We start from the raw sequence: 19515 nt of genomic DNA, 5'->3' as shown, positions 1-19515 counted from the left end.
ACCCCTCTGTGGGGAGCCCAGGTTCATTATTCTGTGCTGTTGATCAGGGTTTCATATTGAAATGATAGTATTCCTTCTGGGATGTCTTCGTGTTATTCATTGTCCTTAAACTGGTTTTAGATTTTGTGGAAACGGAGCTCCTCTAGTGCAGTCACCACTTGATGTGTGAAGTAGTATCTGTGTCCAGAGTGTAGTCTTGGTGAGTAGTGAGGAAATGATGAAGCATACTGTTGATTGAAAAAAAAAAAAAAAATACAGACTAGATAGTGGATAGTAATGGAAATAATGCAGACCTGTTTAGCTGGCAACTAAAAGGAATGGGCTTCTTTAAACCTAACAACAAATGATGAGGTGATGTACAGTTAATTCCCACAGGAAGACAAAACTATTGTGAAATCAAGAAAGCTAATTAAACTGGAGGGCAATTACTGGCACAGTAAGCAAAATGTATAAAGTATTTGATGTGTACAATGGGGTAATGGAGATGATGTCCTGGCAAAGCAGTGAGATTCTTGAACATCCTTACAGCAAAATTATTAAAGCATCCTCCCTGAACATCCTCTACTCATAAAATAAAGCTATTGGTCTCTAAAGAGAACTTTGTGTTATAATTATCTTCAATAGCTGAGAAATAGGGCTGATTATCTGGGAAGATGAGTTTTGGTCCCTCTTTCCTTTTGAATTGTGTATTTGCCTATGCTGGCTATTGTTTCCATTATGGGATTTAAGGAAAATTACTTTTGTGTATTTCAAGGAGAAGTGTGTGCATTGAGGATGGCTAAGAACCTTGCTGTCTGTCTCTTTGGACTCACGAGCCTTGTGCTGTTTTCCACCACCTAACAGTGAGACCAGTTAATTTAATGACTTTGATTTTAGGGAAATTTGTCAGATTTTGTAGGGGAATGAGAGAAAATTTGGTGTATGTGTTTGAAATGCATGAGGTGGTGTTGAAGGCTGTTCTAAAGCAAACAACTCATTCCAGGAGTGCTGATTTGTACATCTGATTAGCTTGTTAAAAGTTTGGATGTTACTCAGTTCCTACTAAAGTTGTGTGATTGACATTTATTAGCCAGATCACTCAGCCTCATATCTTTTCATGCTGATCGTGGAAGACTTCAAATGATCATTGTGACAGATAAAAGAACATTTTTTTTTTTCCAAGCCTTAAGTATTAAAACAAAGCAGACTCTCCCTATAGGGCATCTATATTTATTTTTCTGGGTGAAGCTTCTAGCTTTGCAGAAATATAACAAGCTGGAGGGAACATCATTATTATTTGTCTGAAGATGGTGACATTGACATGAGGTCGTCTGACAGGGGATTAAAGTGGAAAAATATTGGTGGCAATCTGTTAGAAACAAGAGGATCTCTTTGAAAAAAGGAATCAGGTGTAAACCACAAAAAGCTGATTTGCTTCTGGGATTTTTCTTTGGTTGTTAAACTGTTCTCAAGAATCCTTGCTGTTATTTGTTATTTTCACATGCACATTGGGATGAGAGCCAGTGCCATTCCAAGACAGATGTTTCAGCTGGGAGGCTGCTCCATATTATCTAGTTGCTTCTTTTAAGAGACAACTGTTTTTTGTATAGTATTTGAAATCTAGTTCAGTGTGTTTCACTCTGCCCTGTTTTCATCAAATTTGGCTGCCACTGCCACTGATGGTTGATTTCAGGCCCATTTAAGCTGGGTCAGGGGCCTCTGCACTGTTTCATGTATGCAGATGCCCATGTTTTTTTTAACTCATGGGGAAAAAATAGTATCTGCTGACAGTCTCTGGTAAAGTGCCATTAGTAAATGAGTCTAAATAACCTTTTATTTGCAAAGGTCTGTGGCATGTAGGAGCAGAAAATGTGGGCAATCACACTATTCGGTTTTTTAGTGATGATGATGAAGGGACAATGTGAGAAGGAGGAGGTGGGAAATAAAATACGACATCAAACGCTTCAGTTACAAATATTTTTGCACTATTTTTTTAAGGTTTAGTCTTCAGTCCTTTAGCAACCAATGAACTTGTAGGACTCTGTGCATTTCACAGCTTTAAGCTTAGTGGGTTTTTTTCATACTAAAGCATTTTGATATGAGAACTGGTATGGATTATTATCCTGCTATGCTAATGCACTGGCTTCCGAGTGCATTTGTGCATTTCTTTGCGAAATGTGGGAAAACAGTGAAAAGGAGCACACAGTCTAATAAAGACTAGGACTAGTCCTAAAGACTGGGAGATGGATAACTGAGTAGTAGTGTGTTTGATCTAAAACTGCAGGATTTATTTTACTGTCCTTTTTTGTGTTTGGTGGTGTTGTTTGGGTTTTTTTTTTTTGTTTGTTGGGGCTTTTGTTGTTTTTTTTGTTGTTGTTTTGTTTTCTTTTTTTTTAAGCAATCAGGTTTATATAATGAATGTTTTCTTTGAAGACACCAAAGATTTGAAACTTTTGTCTTCGTTACGAAACCTGAGATTTTCTTTGATTTTCTTGATGGCAGAAACAAGAATATTTAAGTAATGTCAAATAACAGGAAGTTTATGGTTGAAGACATAAGAATCTGGCAAAATTGATGGTTGTGCCTCCTGATAATATTAAGATAATACTGGAGGCCATTTCCAATGGCTTCCAGGAGTCTGATGAGTGAGTTAGCAATAATGAGTCAAACCTCTCTTGATACATATGGTTGAGGTTTATATCACACAGTGGAACTCCCAACTGACAACTCTGCTTCCAGCTCATGGAGTCATACCTGCAAACCATTCTTGAGAATGGAGAATCATGATGGGATGAGAAGGATCCTGGCTTATCGATCTGGCCAATGCCAGCAAGTTTTCAGCAGCAGGATCTATTCAGGCTTTGGAATAACTTTTACCTCCATGATTGGCAGATTTGTTTGAAGAAAAGCCCTTGGATTTTACTCTCTCAGAGCTCTGTCCTGGCTGCTGCTGCCTGCTCTTGGTTAAGAGTATGCTCTTTGGCCTTAAAGCCTGTTCATCTCCTCTCTGAGAGAGGACATGTGTGATACTGGGAGTCTTGAAACGCCTGCTTCACCATGCGTACCTATGAGGCCATCGAAACACCTAATACATAATACAGAAGGAGCTTGCTCACCTGTAGTGGCCTCTGAGGGTTTTGTCAGATGTCTCTCTTGAGTTTCAGTTAATGGTAAGCTCTCAGGTGCTCATTGCATTGGACTTTCTTAAATCTTTGCTTGGTTTCTGTTCTGTTTTTATGACAGTTCTTCTTCTGGGTATAGTTTTTAAACTCTTGCATTAAATTAATTGTATTCCTTCCCACAGACTTTTCTTGGAATTTGCGTGGTATGTGTTGTATGAATGTATGTGACCATCCACGCCTTCTTCCATCCTTTTCTCTTCAAGCTCTGACTGTAGTTGTTCAAGCTCAGTAGTACCTTCAGCTTCTAAAATGAAAATCCTGTTAAAAGGAAAAGAATTTAAGAAAAAAACTCTCAGCATTCCCATACCACAGTGTATACTGAGCAGCTCATGCTTATAAATTCTATACAAACAAATTATATTTCCATTAAAGTGGATCTACAAGTGGGTGGGTCCTGTATTTTTTGTCATATTGCTGTTTGCAATACTCAAATTGCTTTAAGGAATTAGGGGCTGAAATTTTGCCGCAAGCTCCTGTAGACTGCTAAGATCCCAACACCTGATGAAATTTTGCTCCCTTGCATATCAAGAAGGTGGTTTTTGCCTAGCAACAAGCTTTGTGGTTTCTACCTGAGGATCAAAAACAGAAGTGCATTTGTTCAGCCTTTTGCGTCACTTCGGTACTGAAGGTTTTGACAGTCAAATCATCCCTGACATTTCTGTTGATGCACAAGAAAGAGAATAATCCAGTGTGTTTTTCCATAGCAGTGCTGTCATCGCAGCACTGACAATAGTAAAAAGTACATTCATCACTGAATAATGAGATATCCTGGAAACATATGAGGAACAGAGACTTCCAACAAAAATGTCTCACTTTTAATGGCTATTTTCTGACTGATCCTTTTTTGCTATTTATACTCTCCTTGAAATATTTTATGGAAACCTGAGTCCCTCTGAAAACCCACCCAAACAACCAGAAGTATATTTTACGTATTGTAGTATGTAAATGATTAGTCATCGCTTGTAAATTGCTTAATAAAGGAGGAGGAAATCTACATTAAGGGAAGGTGAAGAGCTCGATTTGATTGCTGTATGTCTCACTTCTTCTTGCCTTCTTTTTGTCTCCCAGAAGATAATTATGAAGGATTTCTTTAAAAAATCATCCTAACAGACATTGTTGTTCTGGGTTTGAGGATGATAGCTGTACATTGTAAGATTATTTTCCACTTGCTTATGTTTTCTTGGGGAAATTTATGAATAGCTTTTTTTTTGTTTTAATTTAAGATTCAGTGGTCTTCTTGTACACTGCCAATGAAAAATGATGTTGTCTTCAGAAATCTTAAGTGTAACAATATGGGGAACTCATTTTATACCCAAGGAAATTTACCTTGGGTGGGTAAAGCATGACAAGATGATGTTGAGCATCTGTGCACAAGACCAAATCTTGCCGGATCTCTTCACTTGCTGCATATGATACCCTTTGGTTGGTTGGTTGGTTTGTTGCCTGGTTTTTGTTTTGCTCTGTTTGTTTGTCTTATGAATAGTTAATTCCCAACAAATGGTCGCACTGGAGAGTTCTGAAATAAATTTTGTGTGTGTACTGATTTTGGTACAGATATCTGTGTCTCTGTTGGTTTTGGAGGGTTTTGATTACGGCAGTCTATTTCCTGGATAGCTGTTTCCCACATCCCCCTCTCTCTTTTGAAAGTGTGGGGGAAACAGTCATTGGAAGATGGGTATGAGGAAAAGATTTTGAGTCAGTGGTTTATTCACTCTTTGCTTGCTGAGTATTGGCTCCATGAGATACTTTTGCATGTGCTTGAGTTCTTGGGCATAGTTTTCCATGGTGTCCTTCCACTCCCATTGTCAGCTTATGTTTCTAATGAGCTAGAATTTCCAAAAATATCCTGCAAGAAATAACAAAAACCTAGTGGAAAGACTTATTTTCTATTGCTGTCTACAAATTATTAAATGGTTTGAGGAAAAGAAATAGTTGTGTTTATAAATTTGCAGGATGGCAGTGATAGTTTACAGAACTGCCTGCTGGTCTCCTCCGTGTGTGCCAGCGCTCCCAGAGAGAGCAGGACTGGAATATTGTGAAAGGCTAAACTCCACTTCTGGTGCAGCAAATTCAGTTATTTTCACATGGCAAGTTCCAGCGTGCTGACACGTGCTGTGTGGCAATTGCAGCCATGCACGATGTAAAATGTGCTGCAGAGACTAGGAGTCTGATAAAATAAAAAAAAAAAACAGAAAATCATCTCCCATTATTCATGCTTGGCTTCCTCCCCCCTTCCTAGTAGAATGATATGTGCTTTCTGTTTGCTGGTTTTGTGTGTCTGCACTGACTGCTTCAACCATGACTCACATGCAAGTCTTGAGAAGAGCTGCCTGTTGTATCAAGACAGTTCAGCACATGGCCATGGCCTTTAAATCAGTCCAACTCATCCTAAAATGCTCGTTTTTCTGTTAAATCAGCTATTTAGCTGGCAAATGCAATCCTGATGAACAGTAAAAGTTGCATTGCTAAGGCAACTCTTTCTTTAGGTTTATTTCTCAAACCATAACCTGGAAATATCATTTTTCTTCCTCACAAAATGCTTCAGAAGAATTTTTTTTGGTGGATGTTGTTCATTGAATAGGATTTCTTCCATCTCTTCCTCTTCTTCCTCCCATTCTGGATAATTTCAAATTTTATTCAGCTTATTAAATTAACATCTCAATTCACTACCCTGGTAAAGCTGGTCACTTTCTAAAAGCACTCACCTAGCCATTTATTCAGTAGTGTTTGACTGTTGAAGTTTTAATTGGAGAAGAAGCCATAGTTAAAAAGCAGGCAAATCTTTTCTCCTCATACCCTCATTGATTTTTGTTGAAGCAAACAGATGAGCTTATATATAAATATGTATATATGCTTTTTTTTTTTAATGAAAAGTGCTGGAATTCGCTAAAAAAGGTTAGAATTGAAATGAGTAATCTTCAGTGCATAATGCAATTGTTAATTTTAGCTTCTTGCGTAGGAGCTGTTATGACTTGAACAGCCGGCTCTAGCCTTCATTAGAGAAGAAGCAGGCAGTTTTGAGACAGGTGGAGCTGGATTAAGCTGTGAAAGTGACTTGCTGGAAACTGGTCATTAGTGTTAGAAATCTGGGTCCTATCCATTGCACCCCTCCCTTGTGCCGTGATCACTGCCGGTGTTACTTATTTTTTGTCTTTTCCAGGTTGACTATGGTGCGTCAAGCTCTCCGAAGGACCAGCATGGAGATTGGCACTCTGAACTGTTAATGGGGACATGGGACTCACGTTGCCGTTGATCATTTGTGTGGACTTAACCAGCAAAGACCAACAGAAGACGCTAGAAAGGCAGTTGGAATTATAGCAGTTTTCCAGGTAAATGGCTTCTTTGATCCCACTGTAATTGTTTTTGTGAGCACTGTGTAAAGCATGTAGATGAGCTGCAGGTTGATCTGCTCATGAGGAACTTGTGCATGCATGTGCATTTCTTGATGAAAATCCTTATCAAATTAAGGACTATTTACCAGACCAGTAAAAGGTCTTGCCACTCATGTTTTGAATTTTCATCAAAGCAGTTCAAGTTTCAGTTGTAACTGCAAAATAGCCAAAATCATCGGCCTTCTTGGGGAGAGCAGTGGGAGAAAGGAGAATCGCAAATTAGCTCACAGTAAGGCAAGTCAAACTTCAGGTTAGTTTCATATTCCATTCAGGTATTTATGAACCTTAGAGCTTGATTTCTTGTGAAGTTCACAGTCCTTCTCAAACTGGAAGATTATATAGGAAATTGTATTTGCTTACAATGTGAAGGTAAAAGCAGAAAGTAGAAGTAAGTGCTTATAACTCAGTATGCTTTAGATTTTTTTCACTTAAAATATGGCTTAAAAAACTAAAGGTAAGTTATTCTGGTTCTGTTGAATGTTTAATTTCAAACTGTAAAAAAAAAAATATAGTGTGATTTTGCTTCATAGCTGCCGTTTCACTGTTGAGAAGTGGCAATGTGTTACAAGAGACCCTTCCTGAAATTACTTCACATTTCAAATACAGTTGTTTTTCTTGAAGATGCTTCTTAAGTAAAGTGGATGGAAAAGAAAAGTTAAATTATTCATGAGTCTTCTTTGACAATTGATCAGTGGGGGAGTCTTCAGGAAGGAGCTGGGGGCAGAGAAAGAGAGAGAAAATAATAATAGGCTTTAACTCTGAAAAGCCTTTAAAGCTTCTGTACAACAACCCCATTGTAAGCTGAAAGTAAATGCAGTTCAGTTGAGATTTCTTCATTGGAAGTACCTGCCAAGGGTTTTCTATACAATTTTCCTAGTACTGAAGAGTGACATAGGTTTTGGGAAGAGGTTTAAGGTTTTAACAATTGAGCTGTTGGTTTAATCCCTGAAGATGTTGACCCTGAGAGCTTTATTGCCAAATTTAGAGTTCGTACTTATCTTGAATTATTACCTCTTAAAAAAAAAAAAAAGAGAAATATATATTTATAGTGGTAGTGAGCATCATGGCTTCTGCTATTCATAAAACCCATGGCTGAATACTAAAAACAGTGTTGTTGCTCATGCTCGGTTTTTATTTCTGTTTGCTTGGCTATTATTTTTATTAAAAGAAAATTAAGAAAAAATTAGAGGAGGGGAACCTTGAAATGCCAGAGACCTAGAATGGGTCCTTTTTGCCTGGTACCATTGAGCTTTGTGGTAGAGAATCCTCCACTGTCCCTGCCTGAAATTTGGCAGTCCTGGGGCTGGGCTGGGGAGTCACAATCTTAAATCTGCTCTCCACAAAGACTGTTCAGATCTGCTTGCTTAACCTGACACAATTCTGCTGTTACCCAATATTGTTGATTAAGTACATCTCTTCTGCTGGGACATGCATAGTTTTCCACTCCTGAGCTGCACATTTTGGTTTGTTTATCAAAGGAACTGCAATTAGGAATTAAAAGAAAAAAATAAATTTCACCTCCAATGTTTTTTTTTGTGTTTGTTTGTGTCATGGTATCTCGACCTTTCAGGTCACCAAATCTTGTTATTTTAATTTCTATCTGGAAGAATGTCTGAGCAAGGTAAATTGAACCAGGAGACAGCAGAGGAAGCTGCAAAAGAGCAGGAGACTGCCATCTCTGAAGCCAACCCGGACAACTGTGTTCTTAATAAATCTGAAAGCTCAGAAGTAGAGGAGGAGAAGCTCAGTGATTCCAAGACAGAGCTGCAGGTAAGACAGGAAAAGTGAATGGGTGTGTTAAATATCAATGTGTTACAATTGCTTTTCCGTTTCTGTGAATTTTTTCATTGCCTACACTTCTCCTATTTTTCTTATAATTTTGAGACTGTTTCTATTTTTCCTTTTTTAAAAATATTTATTTATTTATTTATTTTGGGTTCTTTTATTTCACTATAAAATAAATGCTGTTATTTGTTATACCTTTCAAGCTCTTTAGACTGCTGTCCATGTTATTTGTCTGAGAAGTTAATTTCTAGACATCTGTTTTAAAGCTTGGTGAGACATTTGACTGTTTTCCCTCTTTGGGGATTTAGAAAACTACCTTGATCTCATGAATTTACAGGTAATACTAATGAATAATTACTTAATGTGTGGTTTGGTTTGTAGGTGTTACTGCCAACAAAAAGTTGTTATGCAAAGCCTAAGAAGGTAATTTGATAAGAAGACTTTATCGGATGAGGGGTTTTTAATCCTTTTTGCTCAATCGAATAAAAAAATAAAGGGGGAGACCACAATTTAAGAGGAATTTGGAGAGGGGGAGCATTTACTTAAGTATACCTTTTCTTACATTTTTATTATATGGAAAATTACAGAACACTGTGTAGTGTTTTTTCTTGTTTATACCTGTTTGTAAAATGAATGCAAATGACCAGAGATGATCCTTCGTTTTCCCTGCTTTCCAAACTGGGTTTGGGGAAGTTGCTTTTGCAGTCAGCAACTGATTTAAAACATCAGATAGAAGTGGTTTAGTCTGTTTATTGGTAATGCTTTCATCATGCCCACTGTCCACTGAAGTGATAACTGCTTCTCTTTTTTTGCTATATGCAGAAACGAGGGTCAAATCAGAAAAAGAGATCCAAGGTAAGGGTCCATCTCTGTTTGGAGTTGCATGCTTCAGTAGGATGAAGAATTTCAGTTCTTCAATCAAAATTGCTTTCTTTTGTCACTCGTCTGGTTGAGTTTTTTGTTAGTGTTGCAGTTTTTTTCTTGCCCCCTGCCCTTTACACAAAGGCAAAAAACTGCCTCCAGATATAACGTGTCAGGCTTCCCTTTATCCATCATAATTTTATGCTGCTGGGCTTGCTGTGTCCTTGTGTTAGACAGCATGTGTGCTTCTATGGACCACTGGAAAAGGAAAATGTTCACTCCTTTTGCTTTAGTAATTAATGTTTCTGTTGGAATTTTATTTTAATGGAATAATATTGACATAAAGAAACAGAGATTGACTAGCTTCCTAAGGGGGGAATATGTGGAGGCAAGTGTGGAAAGGAGCTTCTAGAAACAAAACCTAAAAAACTTCTGTTAATTTTTCAAGTGCAGATCCGTAATACATACACTTTTTATTGTCCGTGTTTCTTGGATATATGCTACTAGAAGAAGGGGAGGGACTCCCAGAACAAATGAAAAAAACCTCAAACCAAATGACAAAAGGAACCCTTGAGTCTATGTTAATTACTTTCAGTAATTTAAGACTATTTGTTCTTTGCTGTTACAATTTTTGATGGAAGTGAGTGAACAGTAGCTGAAATGATAAAAGCAAAAGGAAGCTAACCACCTTCCCTGTGTAGCAAATGTCTTGCTGCTTAGAATCCTTTTTTATCCATGTTATATACACGCAAATTAATTTTTTTGGACTGGGTGGGTAATAGTTACCTGACATATTTGGGAGAAGCTGATGTGGACAGCTTATGTGACTTGGGGTCAGTAGTAGTGTGTTCTGTTTTGTTCTCTCTCTCTTATTCAGTCAGGAGCTAAGGGCAAGCTCGTGAGGAGTCTTGCTGTGTGTGAAGAGTCATCCCCTCGCCCGGGAGCAGAAAATCTTCATGACAACCAGGTACACTTGCAATCATTGCTGTTAGCTGCATGGTTGACCTCCATCTTCAGTTGCATGATTGTGTTACTTAATCGGGCATTTAACAATGTCTTCCTTGGGGGAAAAATTACATCCGACAATGAACATGTTTTTATGGTTCTTACTGGTTGAGCGTGAACTTTAATTTGAAATACTAGTTTTATACTTTATCACAGGGTGTTGTTTGCTTTTTTTTCCAGACCCCCTGAAAATTTCAGCAAATGGAAAAGAATTCAAAAGAATTCAGATTTTAAAATTTAAAAAAATAGTAACACTCAAAAAGAATATTAATATGTTCTTTTCTCTAAGGCTATCTCTTTCGAGGCTGCACCAAATACAGTTATGAATATGCTCTGATTTGTGGTTCCTCTAAGAATTCAGTTCATATCAGTGTCCCCCTTCACATAAAATTCAAAGATCCTTTGCTCTCTAAAATACCTTGGTAGAGCCAAGGATGCCTCCTACTGAGTGGCATTCGTTTTTAAACTCTTGGTGTAAATTAAACTATATCAAAAAGCGTGTATTTGAGTTTATCTGTACTGGTGGTGTTGTATTCCCAGCAGCTGGTAGAGTTCTGTCCTCTGCACTCCTCACCTCAGACAGTAACACTGGTGGCACTCTTTGCAGACTAACTTCAAAAAGTACTCCAATAAGCAAAAGTTAAGCCTCAATTACTCCTCTTTGCTTGCCTAGTGAGATCAAGGCTTAAAAAAACCCAGCTAACTAAAACCCAAAAGATGATGAACACTGCCTATAATTTATGAGATGTTTATGTGCAACTGAAATCAGCCATCGAGAGAGCTTGAGTAAGTGGCTTCTTGTGAGCTTAGCACAAAAATAAAAAATGACATTTAAGTGTACTTTCTCACTGTTTCCTCTATTGACTTGAAATGAAACAAATCTGTCTCTCCTCTTAGCTCATAAGTAAGGAGAGGTTTTTCTATTTTTTTAATTTTATTGAAAGACCAAAAACCAAATTGTTTAGCAGCAGGACATTAACATGTTCTACTGCTCTACAATGATGCTTATGCAGTAGATGGGCAGGTTATTTCATCAGTTGTTCTGTTGTAGGTAGACGCTTTTCGCTTGACTTGCATTACTCAAAATGCGTGGCTTTTGTTCCAATTTTGTTTGTGTTTTCTATTGTTTAATGGAGAATGAGAAGGAGAACAGTATAAAGAGATTGTATTAAGCATTGCTGGTAGTTTACAATGTACTGCACACGAAATGTACTGAACTACAGAGAGAATGGCAGGTGTTGAGGCAAAATCCCTATCCTTACAGCGGGCAGAGGAGGGGTTCCTGTTCCACACAGCCTTTGGTCTTAACTGACTGACCAGCCTCAGCAAAGATTTTTTTGACCATCTTAAAATATTTATGAGAGATGAAATGTCTCCCTTGACCCCATCATGTTTTCTAAGGAAACAATTGGCTTGGTGTAATTAATTTGATAGGACTTGCCCTTTTGTTGTTGCTGACCTTTTACAAAGGAATGTGGCTCAACTTTGCCATGGAAAGCTGGACCTGCAGGCTCCTCCTTGGGCTGGCTGAAGGATACAGGAAGTTTTGTGCCAACCAAGTTGTTTTGCTTTCACTTTAGAGGAGAAGTAGTTTATTTTTTGTTTGGAATTATTTTTTATTAATTTTTGTTTTATCTTAATGGTTTATAAACTACAGGGAATTAATTATCAGAGAATGTACGGTACCTTGCCAGAACTACTGAGTATGGATTGTACTGCAGACTTGATGTTTGTACTTATATTTGAATACTTGCCTTCATTTTCCTGTATAAGGAAAAATCTTGTTTACCTGTATTACTTGATCTTGAGTGCTTATCCAATGGTTCACAATGTCCTTACTTAAAAGAAATGTTGCCTTTAATGTTATACTATAGACCAAGAAGTGTATTACTGCAATTTGAAAATCTATTTTGTTGTTCACTATACTTGTATCAATGTATTTATTAACATTGTATTTTATTATTGAGAAAAATCAATAAAATCTAAGAAAATATACAGTAGCTTGCTTTCACGACTCTACAGCCCTTTTGTGTGTTTTTTCTAGTGCAATTACATCAGTATTACCTTACATGTAAAACAGTATTTACTGTATGTTCATATATGTGCTTTTCTGTAAAGTCTGTCATTTTCATCAGTGCGTTTTTAAGAACCACTGTGAAGTTTAGTATTAATATCCTGGGAACAACGTGGCCAGTTACATTTTTCTCCTGTTGAAAAGCTAGCACCACAGTCAATGTGCTCTGGGCAGGGAATCAAGTTATCCTTTGGGGTCATTTGGCAATAGTTGATCTAAAGTTTGTTTGAATTAGAAATCAAACTGCCATTTGAAGTGAAAGAAAGCAGGCACAGCATTAGTTCTCTGAGCACAACTGAGCAATTCCGGAAACATTTCTCAATGTATCCTTATCTCAAATGACCCACTCTTTGCCCACTGGGAATTCCCACTCTTTGCTTCTGTAGGCTCAGATTTTGTGTAAGACTGTCAGCCATAACTAACAGAAGTAGGGATGAAGGGTGCTAGGTCAGGTTAAATTTTGGGTCCAGGTCTTTGTTGCTCTTTTAGAATGCTTTTCATCTCAAGTCTTTTGTGCCACATTCAAATTTCACAAAAAGTCAATAATGATTAAGCTGAGAAGTTATCAATTTCTGTCTTACTGTGGCATGTTTATGCTGATGCCTTGTTTTGTTAGGATCTTGTCTTATATGTCTTGTGATGGCTGATCTGTAGTTCTATAAAGAATTCAGAAACCTAAAATTTGTAATAATTACTGGAAACATCTTTTGAATTCATAATGGTTGCTTAAAAGCACACCCCTTACTTTAAAGTTTTCTGTTGATCTTTTGTTATGCTAGTGTTCTTAGAAAAATAGTGAAGGAAGGGAATTCACTAGCATTCAAGAAACTTTTAAATTCTCAAGTATCGGTGAATTAGGTTTTCATTAACATGATGTCAAAAAATTATCAAGCATGCATGATTCTCTTCTATTAAAGAAAACTGCTTTACCAGGGAATTTTTTGACAGCTTTCTCCAAATTTGCTTTTTTACACTACTTAAGCATATAGTTTTCTGGAGTGTTTTTTTTTTTTTTTCTTTAAAAGAATAAAACACAGACGTGTGCTTCCTTCAATTTTGTCCAACCAGATTAGGATTTCTTGAAATACATAAAATATGTTATGGTAACTTAAAAAGAAAACAATTTCGGTTTTCTTAAAACAAAGCCAGTATAAAGTAAGGTTGTGAGCAGGGAAAGAAGGTTCTTTAAAGAAATTAGAAAATGCAAACCAGCTTGAATTCTCAAATTGCTTAAAAATTAACTGTTTAAAGTTGAAGCATGTTTCAAAAGGACTCATAGCCTCCAAAATACTATATTTTATAGGGTAAAATTTGTGATGCCTTAGAGAAGTTCACTTAGTAAACTGTCCTTGAAAAATCACAGGGCACGTTTCCCCCCTTTTGCAAAAGACACATCTGCATATGTCTTTAAATATGTATTACCTGTTAAGTTAGTAAGCCCTCTTGTATACAATGGAGTATAGAATTTGCTGGCACTCTTCTACTATTACAGCCAGAAAGCACCGTTGATCTGATACTGCACTTACGTGTGCAAAACAATTCATATCAATCTGCAGACTTCCTGGTGAAAGGAAAAAGGGTTTTTTTCAGATATCTATCCATTAAGCATCACTGAACATAATGTAGTATTAAATGATATAATTAAGAAAGGCCATATGAAATGTAATTCATTATTCTGAAAAGTCTTAAGGGAGAGCTACTGAAGTGTAGAATAATACAGTCCCCTTACTAGACGTAGCCTAAATTTTATAATATTCAAAATATTAGAGAAAAAAAAACCTACTTACCACTAGAATTTGGCCTCTAAGAATTTGGCCACCATTCACCTGGCTAAAAAATGCCATGTTTCAAATAGGAAAGAAATGTATCTGGCTTCAATTTTTCTAGCTACACACCATTTAATGCTAATATCTGCAGGTTGGAAGCCATGGGAAACATACTGAATCTGGCCCATAATTTATCTATCTTTTCTCCCCAACAGGAATCAATCCAACTACAGCTTTCAAGTTTTCCTAGCTTGCAAGAAGAAGATAAATCTAGTAAAGATGACTCCGAGAAAGAAAAAGAGAAGGATAAAAATAAAGATAAAAACAGTGAAAAAAGCAAGATCAGAATGTTATCAAAAGGTGAACTTAAAGATATTTGAATCATTATAATTACCATTGCAGAAAGGATTGTACATTTTTGCAAGGATTTATTTCTTTTTTTGTGTATTTATACACAGTAAAAGTATTTTCATACACTGAGAAAATTTAGAACCTAAAATGTATATGCAGAAGAAAGTTATTAATACAACCATCAGGCTTTAAAGTGAATAAACCTTCCAAATTGAGGCCTTTTATTAGATTTTATTTGTTTTCTTTAATGTAAAATTGATCTTTTGAATGCTTAACTGTGTTGGTATAAACGCATAAATATATAAATATATGTGTGATTGGAATAATAAGTGTATATAGTGCGTAAGACATTAATACTCTTTTATCTAGGTTAATGGTAATATATTTGGCATGTAACTTGTGCAGTGTAGGCAGTATTGTTTCTGCTTCACTATAGGTTCTGCTTCACTATTGTTTCTCTCTCATGGAGAATTTGTCTTAAATGCTGTAAGGAAATTAATCCATGCCATTTAACCTGCATTGCAATCTTCCATTATCACCTACCAAGACTTCTTCAGGAAAGATGTTTTATCTAAATTTGGCATTGCTTTTTAAAATATTTTTATTAATCCATGGTATAAAGTCGCATTGTAATCTCCCAAAAATAATCATTGCCTACCTGGGTGTGGATCTGCAGCTGGTGTGAATTGTCATTTGGCTTCAATGGAGCTCTCACAGTTCACGCCAACTTGAGGATCTGTGTGTACATTTGAGTCGGGAGATAATGCTAAAAAATTAATTCTGGCTACTGTCACGAATCCCTATTACCTGCCTACTCCCAGGTGTCATTTGGTTTCAGTCTTTTAATGCAAATAGAGTTCCCACTGGCATGACTCCTCATTTGCTGAGTGTACAGCATTTATTAAGTGATGCAAAGAGACATTGATGAATAAAACTTTTTCTTTCCACATTTTAAAATGTTTTTAACAGTTTAAAGGAAGAACTTGGCAGGGTCTTGAATGACATTGAAGGTTTTCTGTGTTATTAAATGACCAGCAGTTTCTGTCAATGTTTAGTTTTGATGCTGTATTCTCATTGGAGTTTTACAGAGGAACAGTGAATGTCCACCTGATGCTTCAGAATGTATATCTTTCTTGGCTGAACTCCAAATGACTCTTTCAGAGCATATTCTTTCAGATTGTTGCTGGAAAATGGATTTTGATTTATAGCATAAATCAGAAGTTAACCGGAACTGTTGAAATGAAATAAATTAGTACAGGCTGTTTGTTTTTATTTTTCAGATTGCAGTCAAGAGTATACAGACTCAACAGGCATAGATTTGCATGAGTTTCTCATTAACACATTAAAGAATAATCCCAGGTAGGTATTTCCTGCGTTAGAGCTGACATTCCTGAAATTATAGTTGGCAGTCTTTGACTTCTCCTAACTGTACACTGTGTTTTATTTGTTCTGGAGATGCTTATGAGGGAAAATGTAAAGGAGGTAGGCTGTTAACTGAGAAAAATGGTATAAAAAAATCATCAACTTCTACTCCCACATCCAGTCACCCATTGTTTAATTTCACTTCCAGTAACATCTGGTCTTTGTTCTTACCTTCTTTTATACAGCTCTATGTGGTGATAGCAATAATATCTTATAACTATTGTGGTTGGAGATTTGTTTATGAGTGTAAAGTAGCTTTCTTCTAGCAATGCTGCACACAATTAAAATCCTGTGCTCAATGTCAAATTCTGCTCTCAGTATTCCCATAGTTTTCATTTGGAGCTGCAAGCCCATCTCATCATTAAATTTGCCTCTAAACATCCAAGGAAATATCTGTAATGTTTTTATACATTGTGATTTTCAATGTTCATTTCAGCTGGATGTGTTAAATAGGTACCATGTAATTCTGCAATCATTCCCAGGAGAACTGGGAATAACTGGGTACCTAACAGCTTGCATAACCCCTTGTACAGATGATGGTAGGTCCTTCAATTGCAAAATGAGAATGTTCAAAAGAACTAAGGAATGATGGGACTCTGTCCAGCTTAGAAATGTGTGGAAATATGCCGGGGAAACTTTTGATAAGGGAGGGGAGAAAAAAGGAACATCTGAGACCTTCCAATGAAAACCAGAGCATTTTGCCTGAGAAATACTGTGGCATTGCCTCTTGGGAACCATAGCTCAAAGGTGGTGTTCTTCATTGTTCTCTCTAACTAGATTAGATGTGTCCAGCTTTTTTGCAGCAAATCAATGCCTTGTGGAATTCCAGTATGTCTCAGGAAAAATGTTTAAAATTTCTATGAGTAGCAGCTGTTCTTGTGAAAGATCTAGCTTAGGTGGAAATCTCATTTTCCATCAAAAAAGGTTGAAAAAAGACCAAAGCTATCCATAGCAGTGAGTCTTTCTATGCAACGCATTGATTGCAGCCTGTTGTGGCTGAAAGCACTCTAAAGCCATAGTTGAGCTCATAGAAGAGTGAAATCTGTATGTCAGTGAAGGTGCAGAAGAGCAGGCTTTAGTCTTTTGCAGATGATCCAGGGTAAAAAAAAAAAAAGTTTGATTTTTAATCAAGATGACTGACAACGCTTGCGAAATAGCCTTACGAACGCTGTTACATGAATATTTTCCTCTAAAATGTCTACTCGTAGTTGATGGTGCAAATCTTTGCGTTTCTTTTTGACAGGGACAGAATGATCCTCTTGAAAATGGAACAGGAAATTATTGATTTTATTAGTGACAACAAGTAAGTTGAGTTCCACTCTTGGTTTATTAAGTCATGTGCATATGTTGCAGCGTAGGTTGTGCGAGGGATATGCTCATATGGACCACAGTGCTCCTGAGGGCTGTTACTGGCACACTTGAAGAGCAGGCTTCTATTTCCTGCCTGGTGGGAATGCTTAAAATAAAGTAGATGTAAATTAAAACCTTTTGCTTTTCATTGTCTTGTAATTGCACTGGCTCTGCTCATTTAGATCCAAAAATATAGTTAAAGCTTTTAGTGTAGAGGATAATCAAATATGTTATCTCATGGTTTTTCCTTTGTGTTATGTTGTTCTATTGCATTGGAAAATAAAACTGAGCTTAGGTGGAGGGATTCTTTATAATAAAATATTCCTGCAGCTTTAAAATTAGAGAGTCAGAATAGCAGCAGAGGGAAAAATTGTGCTGACGGGAAATAACCATTTTGTCAGTAATAGAAGGAAAAAGGAGTGTTTGCCAAACTAGATCTTTCCAGAATTGCCCTGCTTCTGACCTTTGGGAGAAAGGCAGAAAGCTGTTGGCCAGTGTCTCAGCAAATCTGTGGGATTGGTTGTGCAGAGAGCATGAGTGCGTGTGAGGGATTGGGGGATGAGTTCTTCCCAGCACTCAGAACACTGACTAGGTACTGTGAAGCGCGAGCTTTGTTTGTCCCAGTGTTGCACATGGAAATGTACTTACTAGAAATTCTAAAATTAATTCCTTTTTTTTTTTTCTTTCAGCCTTTCTGTAGCAAACATTTATATGTAAATGCATAATGGAGAAGTTCTCAGTGAGATTTCTGTCCACTGAATTGTCAAATGCATTGCTGTTTTCATTTATTTTTAGCTTAAAGAGAATTATCAATGCTATTCGTTTCCTTTGTTTTTAGTAATCACTATAAAAAGTTCCCTCAGATGTCATCGTATCAGAGGATGCTAGTGCACAGAGTGGCAGCTTATTTTGGAATGGATCACAATGTGGATCAGACTGGAAAATCCGTAATTATCAACAAGACCAGCAATACAAGAATGTAAGTAACAGTACTGTTGTGTTTTTCCTTGTTCCCTTTCTCAAGACAGGAACTGGTTTGTACCATGACCGCGTGGTGTAATTTTTATATATATATAAATTTTTGTTTGTTTTTGTGGCAGCAGTGAGTGCTGCTTATTGTTTTCTAGGTTGGGAAGGGAGGATGGGGCTCTCATGGTGAGGTTATCTAAGGCTACAAAGATACATGAGGAGAAATCAACCTAACTGGTCTCTTGCAAGAAAGCATGGTATCTTGGAATGTTAATTTTCCTGATTCCTTAGTGCCACCACTTTGCTATAGAAGTGAACTCATTGCTTTGCAAGTCACCTGATACCATACAGCTACATCCCAAATAGCTGAAACATATTTGGAAGATTGCCTCTCCTTGTTCTGGCTCTGCCTGCCTCAAGAGTCTTTTTCTGCCCAGTCTGATTATTTAGGATTTGGTTTCCCTCCACTGCCTGCCACCCTTCATTCCCTTTTCTTCTCCTTCCATCTTGGCTCCACTTTATTTTCCCTTCAAATCTCACTGTTTGACTACAGTGTTTCTGTGAAATACAAATTCCTTCTGATGGTTCAAATGCATTGCAAATTCATGGCAGGTTAAATCTGTTCTGGCATAAGTTCTGTGCTTCTTCATGAACTGGTTAAAGCTGTAGAAGCTAAAACTCTATCAAGCTAACCAAAACTCAATCTGAGCTGTGGTAATGTGTCCGTGCCTAATCATCATCACTTGTCCTGCCAAGTGCCACGTGTATTAAACATAGCCTTCCTGTCCCTGTCTACCTATAAACTACATAATGAAGAGGAAGTAATTACAGCTGGGTAATGAAGTTTTGGTATCTGGTATTGGAACAGAAAAGGTCCATTTGAAAATTGTGTACTTCCTGTATTCAATTAGTAGGAGAAATCTAAACATTTGTTTTATTTATATATCCAGTAGCTAGGTGGTTTATTTATATCGAGTTGCAGGGAGCATTTTTTAATGTTGTTAGCTTCTCCTGTAGAAGGGTGGAAGGACTTGGGAATGGTGCTGTGCAGGGCTGAGAGTTGGACTCAGTGATCCTCATGAATCCCTTCCAACTCAGCTTATTCTCTGATTCTGTCATTACCTAATTTTGAAGATCAATACACATTGGTGTTTGCTATTTCACTGAGCCCTGAAATTCTTCTATGTGAATGTAGTAAATTTAAGATAATGGACAATTTATTTTAGATCCTTTTCCTGGGCTGTCCCTGAGATACTTGGACATCTGTGAAACAGCATTTGGGCATTAATGTTTTTAAAGATTTGAGTAAAGCATCCACTAGCAGTTTGATTTTTCAGAAGTCAAGAGAATTACAGTAGCTCGATAAAACACTCAGGCTG

The 19515-nt window shown here is 37.0% G+C and overlaps 1 protein-coding gene across 30 annotated transcripts in view; it reads left to right on the top strand.

The window, feature by feature from the left end:
- The window catches only part of ARPP21 (cAMP regulated phosphoprotein 21), a 139165-nt gene that overhangs the window by 28944 nt on the left and 90706 nt on the right, over positions 1-19515 (top strand). For 19 of the 30 annotated variants that reach the window (XR_008430481.1, XR_008430482.1, XR_008430484.1 and 16 more), the window contains exons 2-10: positions 6322-6490; positions 8124-8323; positions 8720-8761; positions 9161-9193; positions 10077-10166; positions 14260-14404; positions 15676-15754; positions 17061-17120; positions 18006-18146. Coding sequence is in view for 27 of the 30 variants with exons in the window: in XM_053940349.1 (XP_053796324.1) it covers positions 8162-8323; positions 8720-8761; positions 9161-9193; positions 10077-10166; positions 14260-14404; positions 15676-15754; positions 17061-17120; positions 18006-18146 (752 nt within the window). In the remaining 3 variants the exon portion in view is untranslated. Of the gene's footprint in view, positions 1-6211; positions 6239-6321; positions 6491-8123; positions 8324-8719; positions 8762-9160; positions 9194-10076; positions 10167-14259; positions 14405-15675; positions 15755-17060; positions 17121-18005; positions 18147-19515 lie in introns of those variants that run through there. The other 11 variants (XM_053940373.1, XM_053940388.1, XM_053940304.1 and 8 more) reach the window with 4 other exon arrangements.

Source organism: Vidua chalybeata, chromosome 1, assembly GCF_026979565.1.
Source record: "Vidua chalybeata isolate OUT-0048 chromosome 1, bVidCha1 merged haplotype, whole genome shotgun sequence".
In the NCBI taxonomy this organism is placed as follows: Eukaryota; Metazoa; Chordata; class Aves; order Passeriformes; family Viduidae; genus Vidua; species Vidua chalybeata.
Note: the sequence above shows the minus strand (reverse complement) of the source record. Positions and strands in the feature narration are given on the sequence as shown.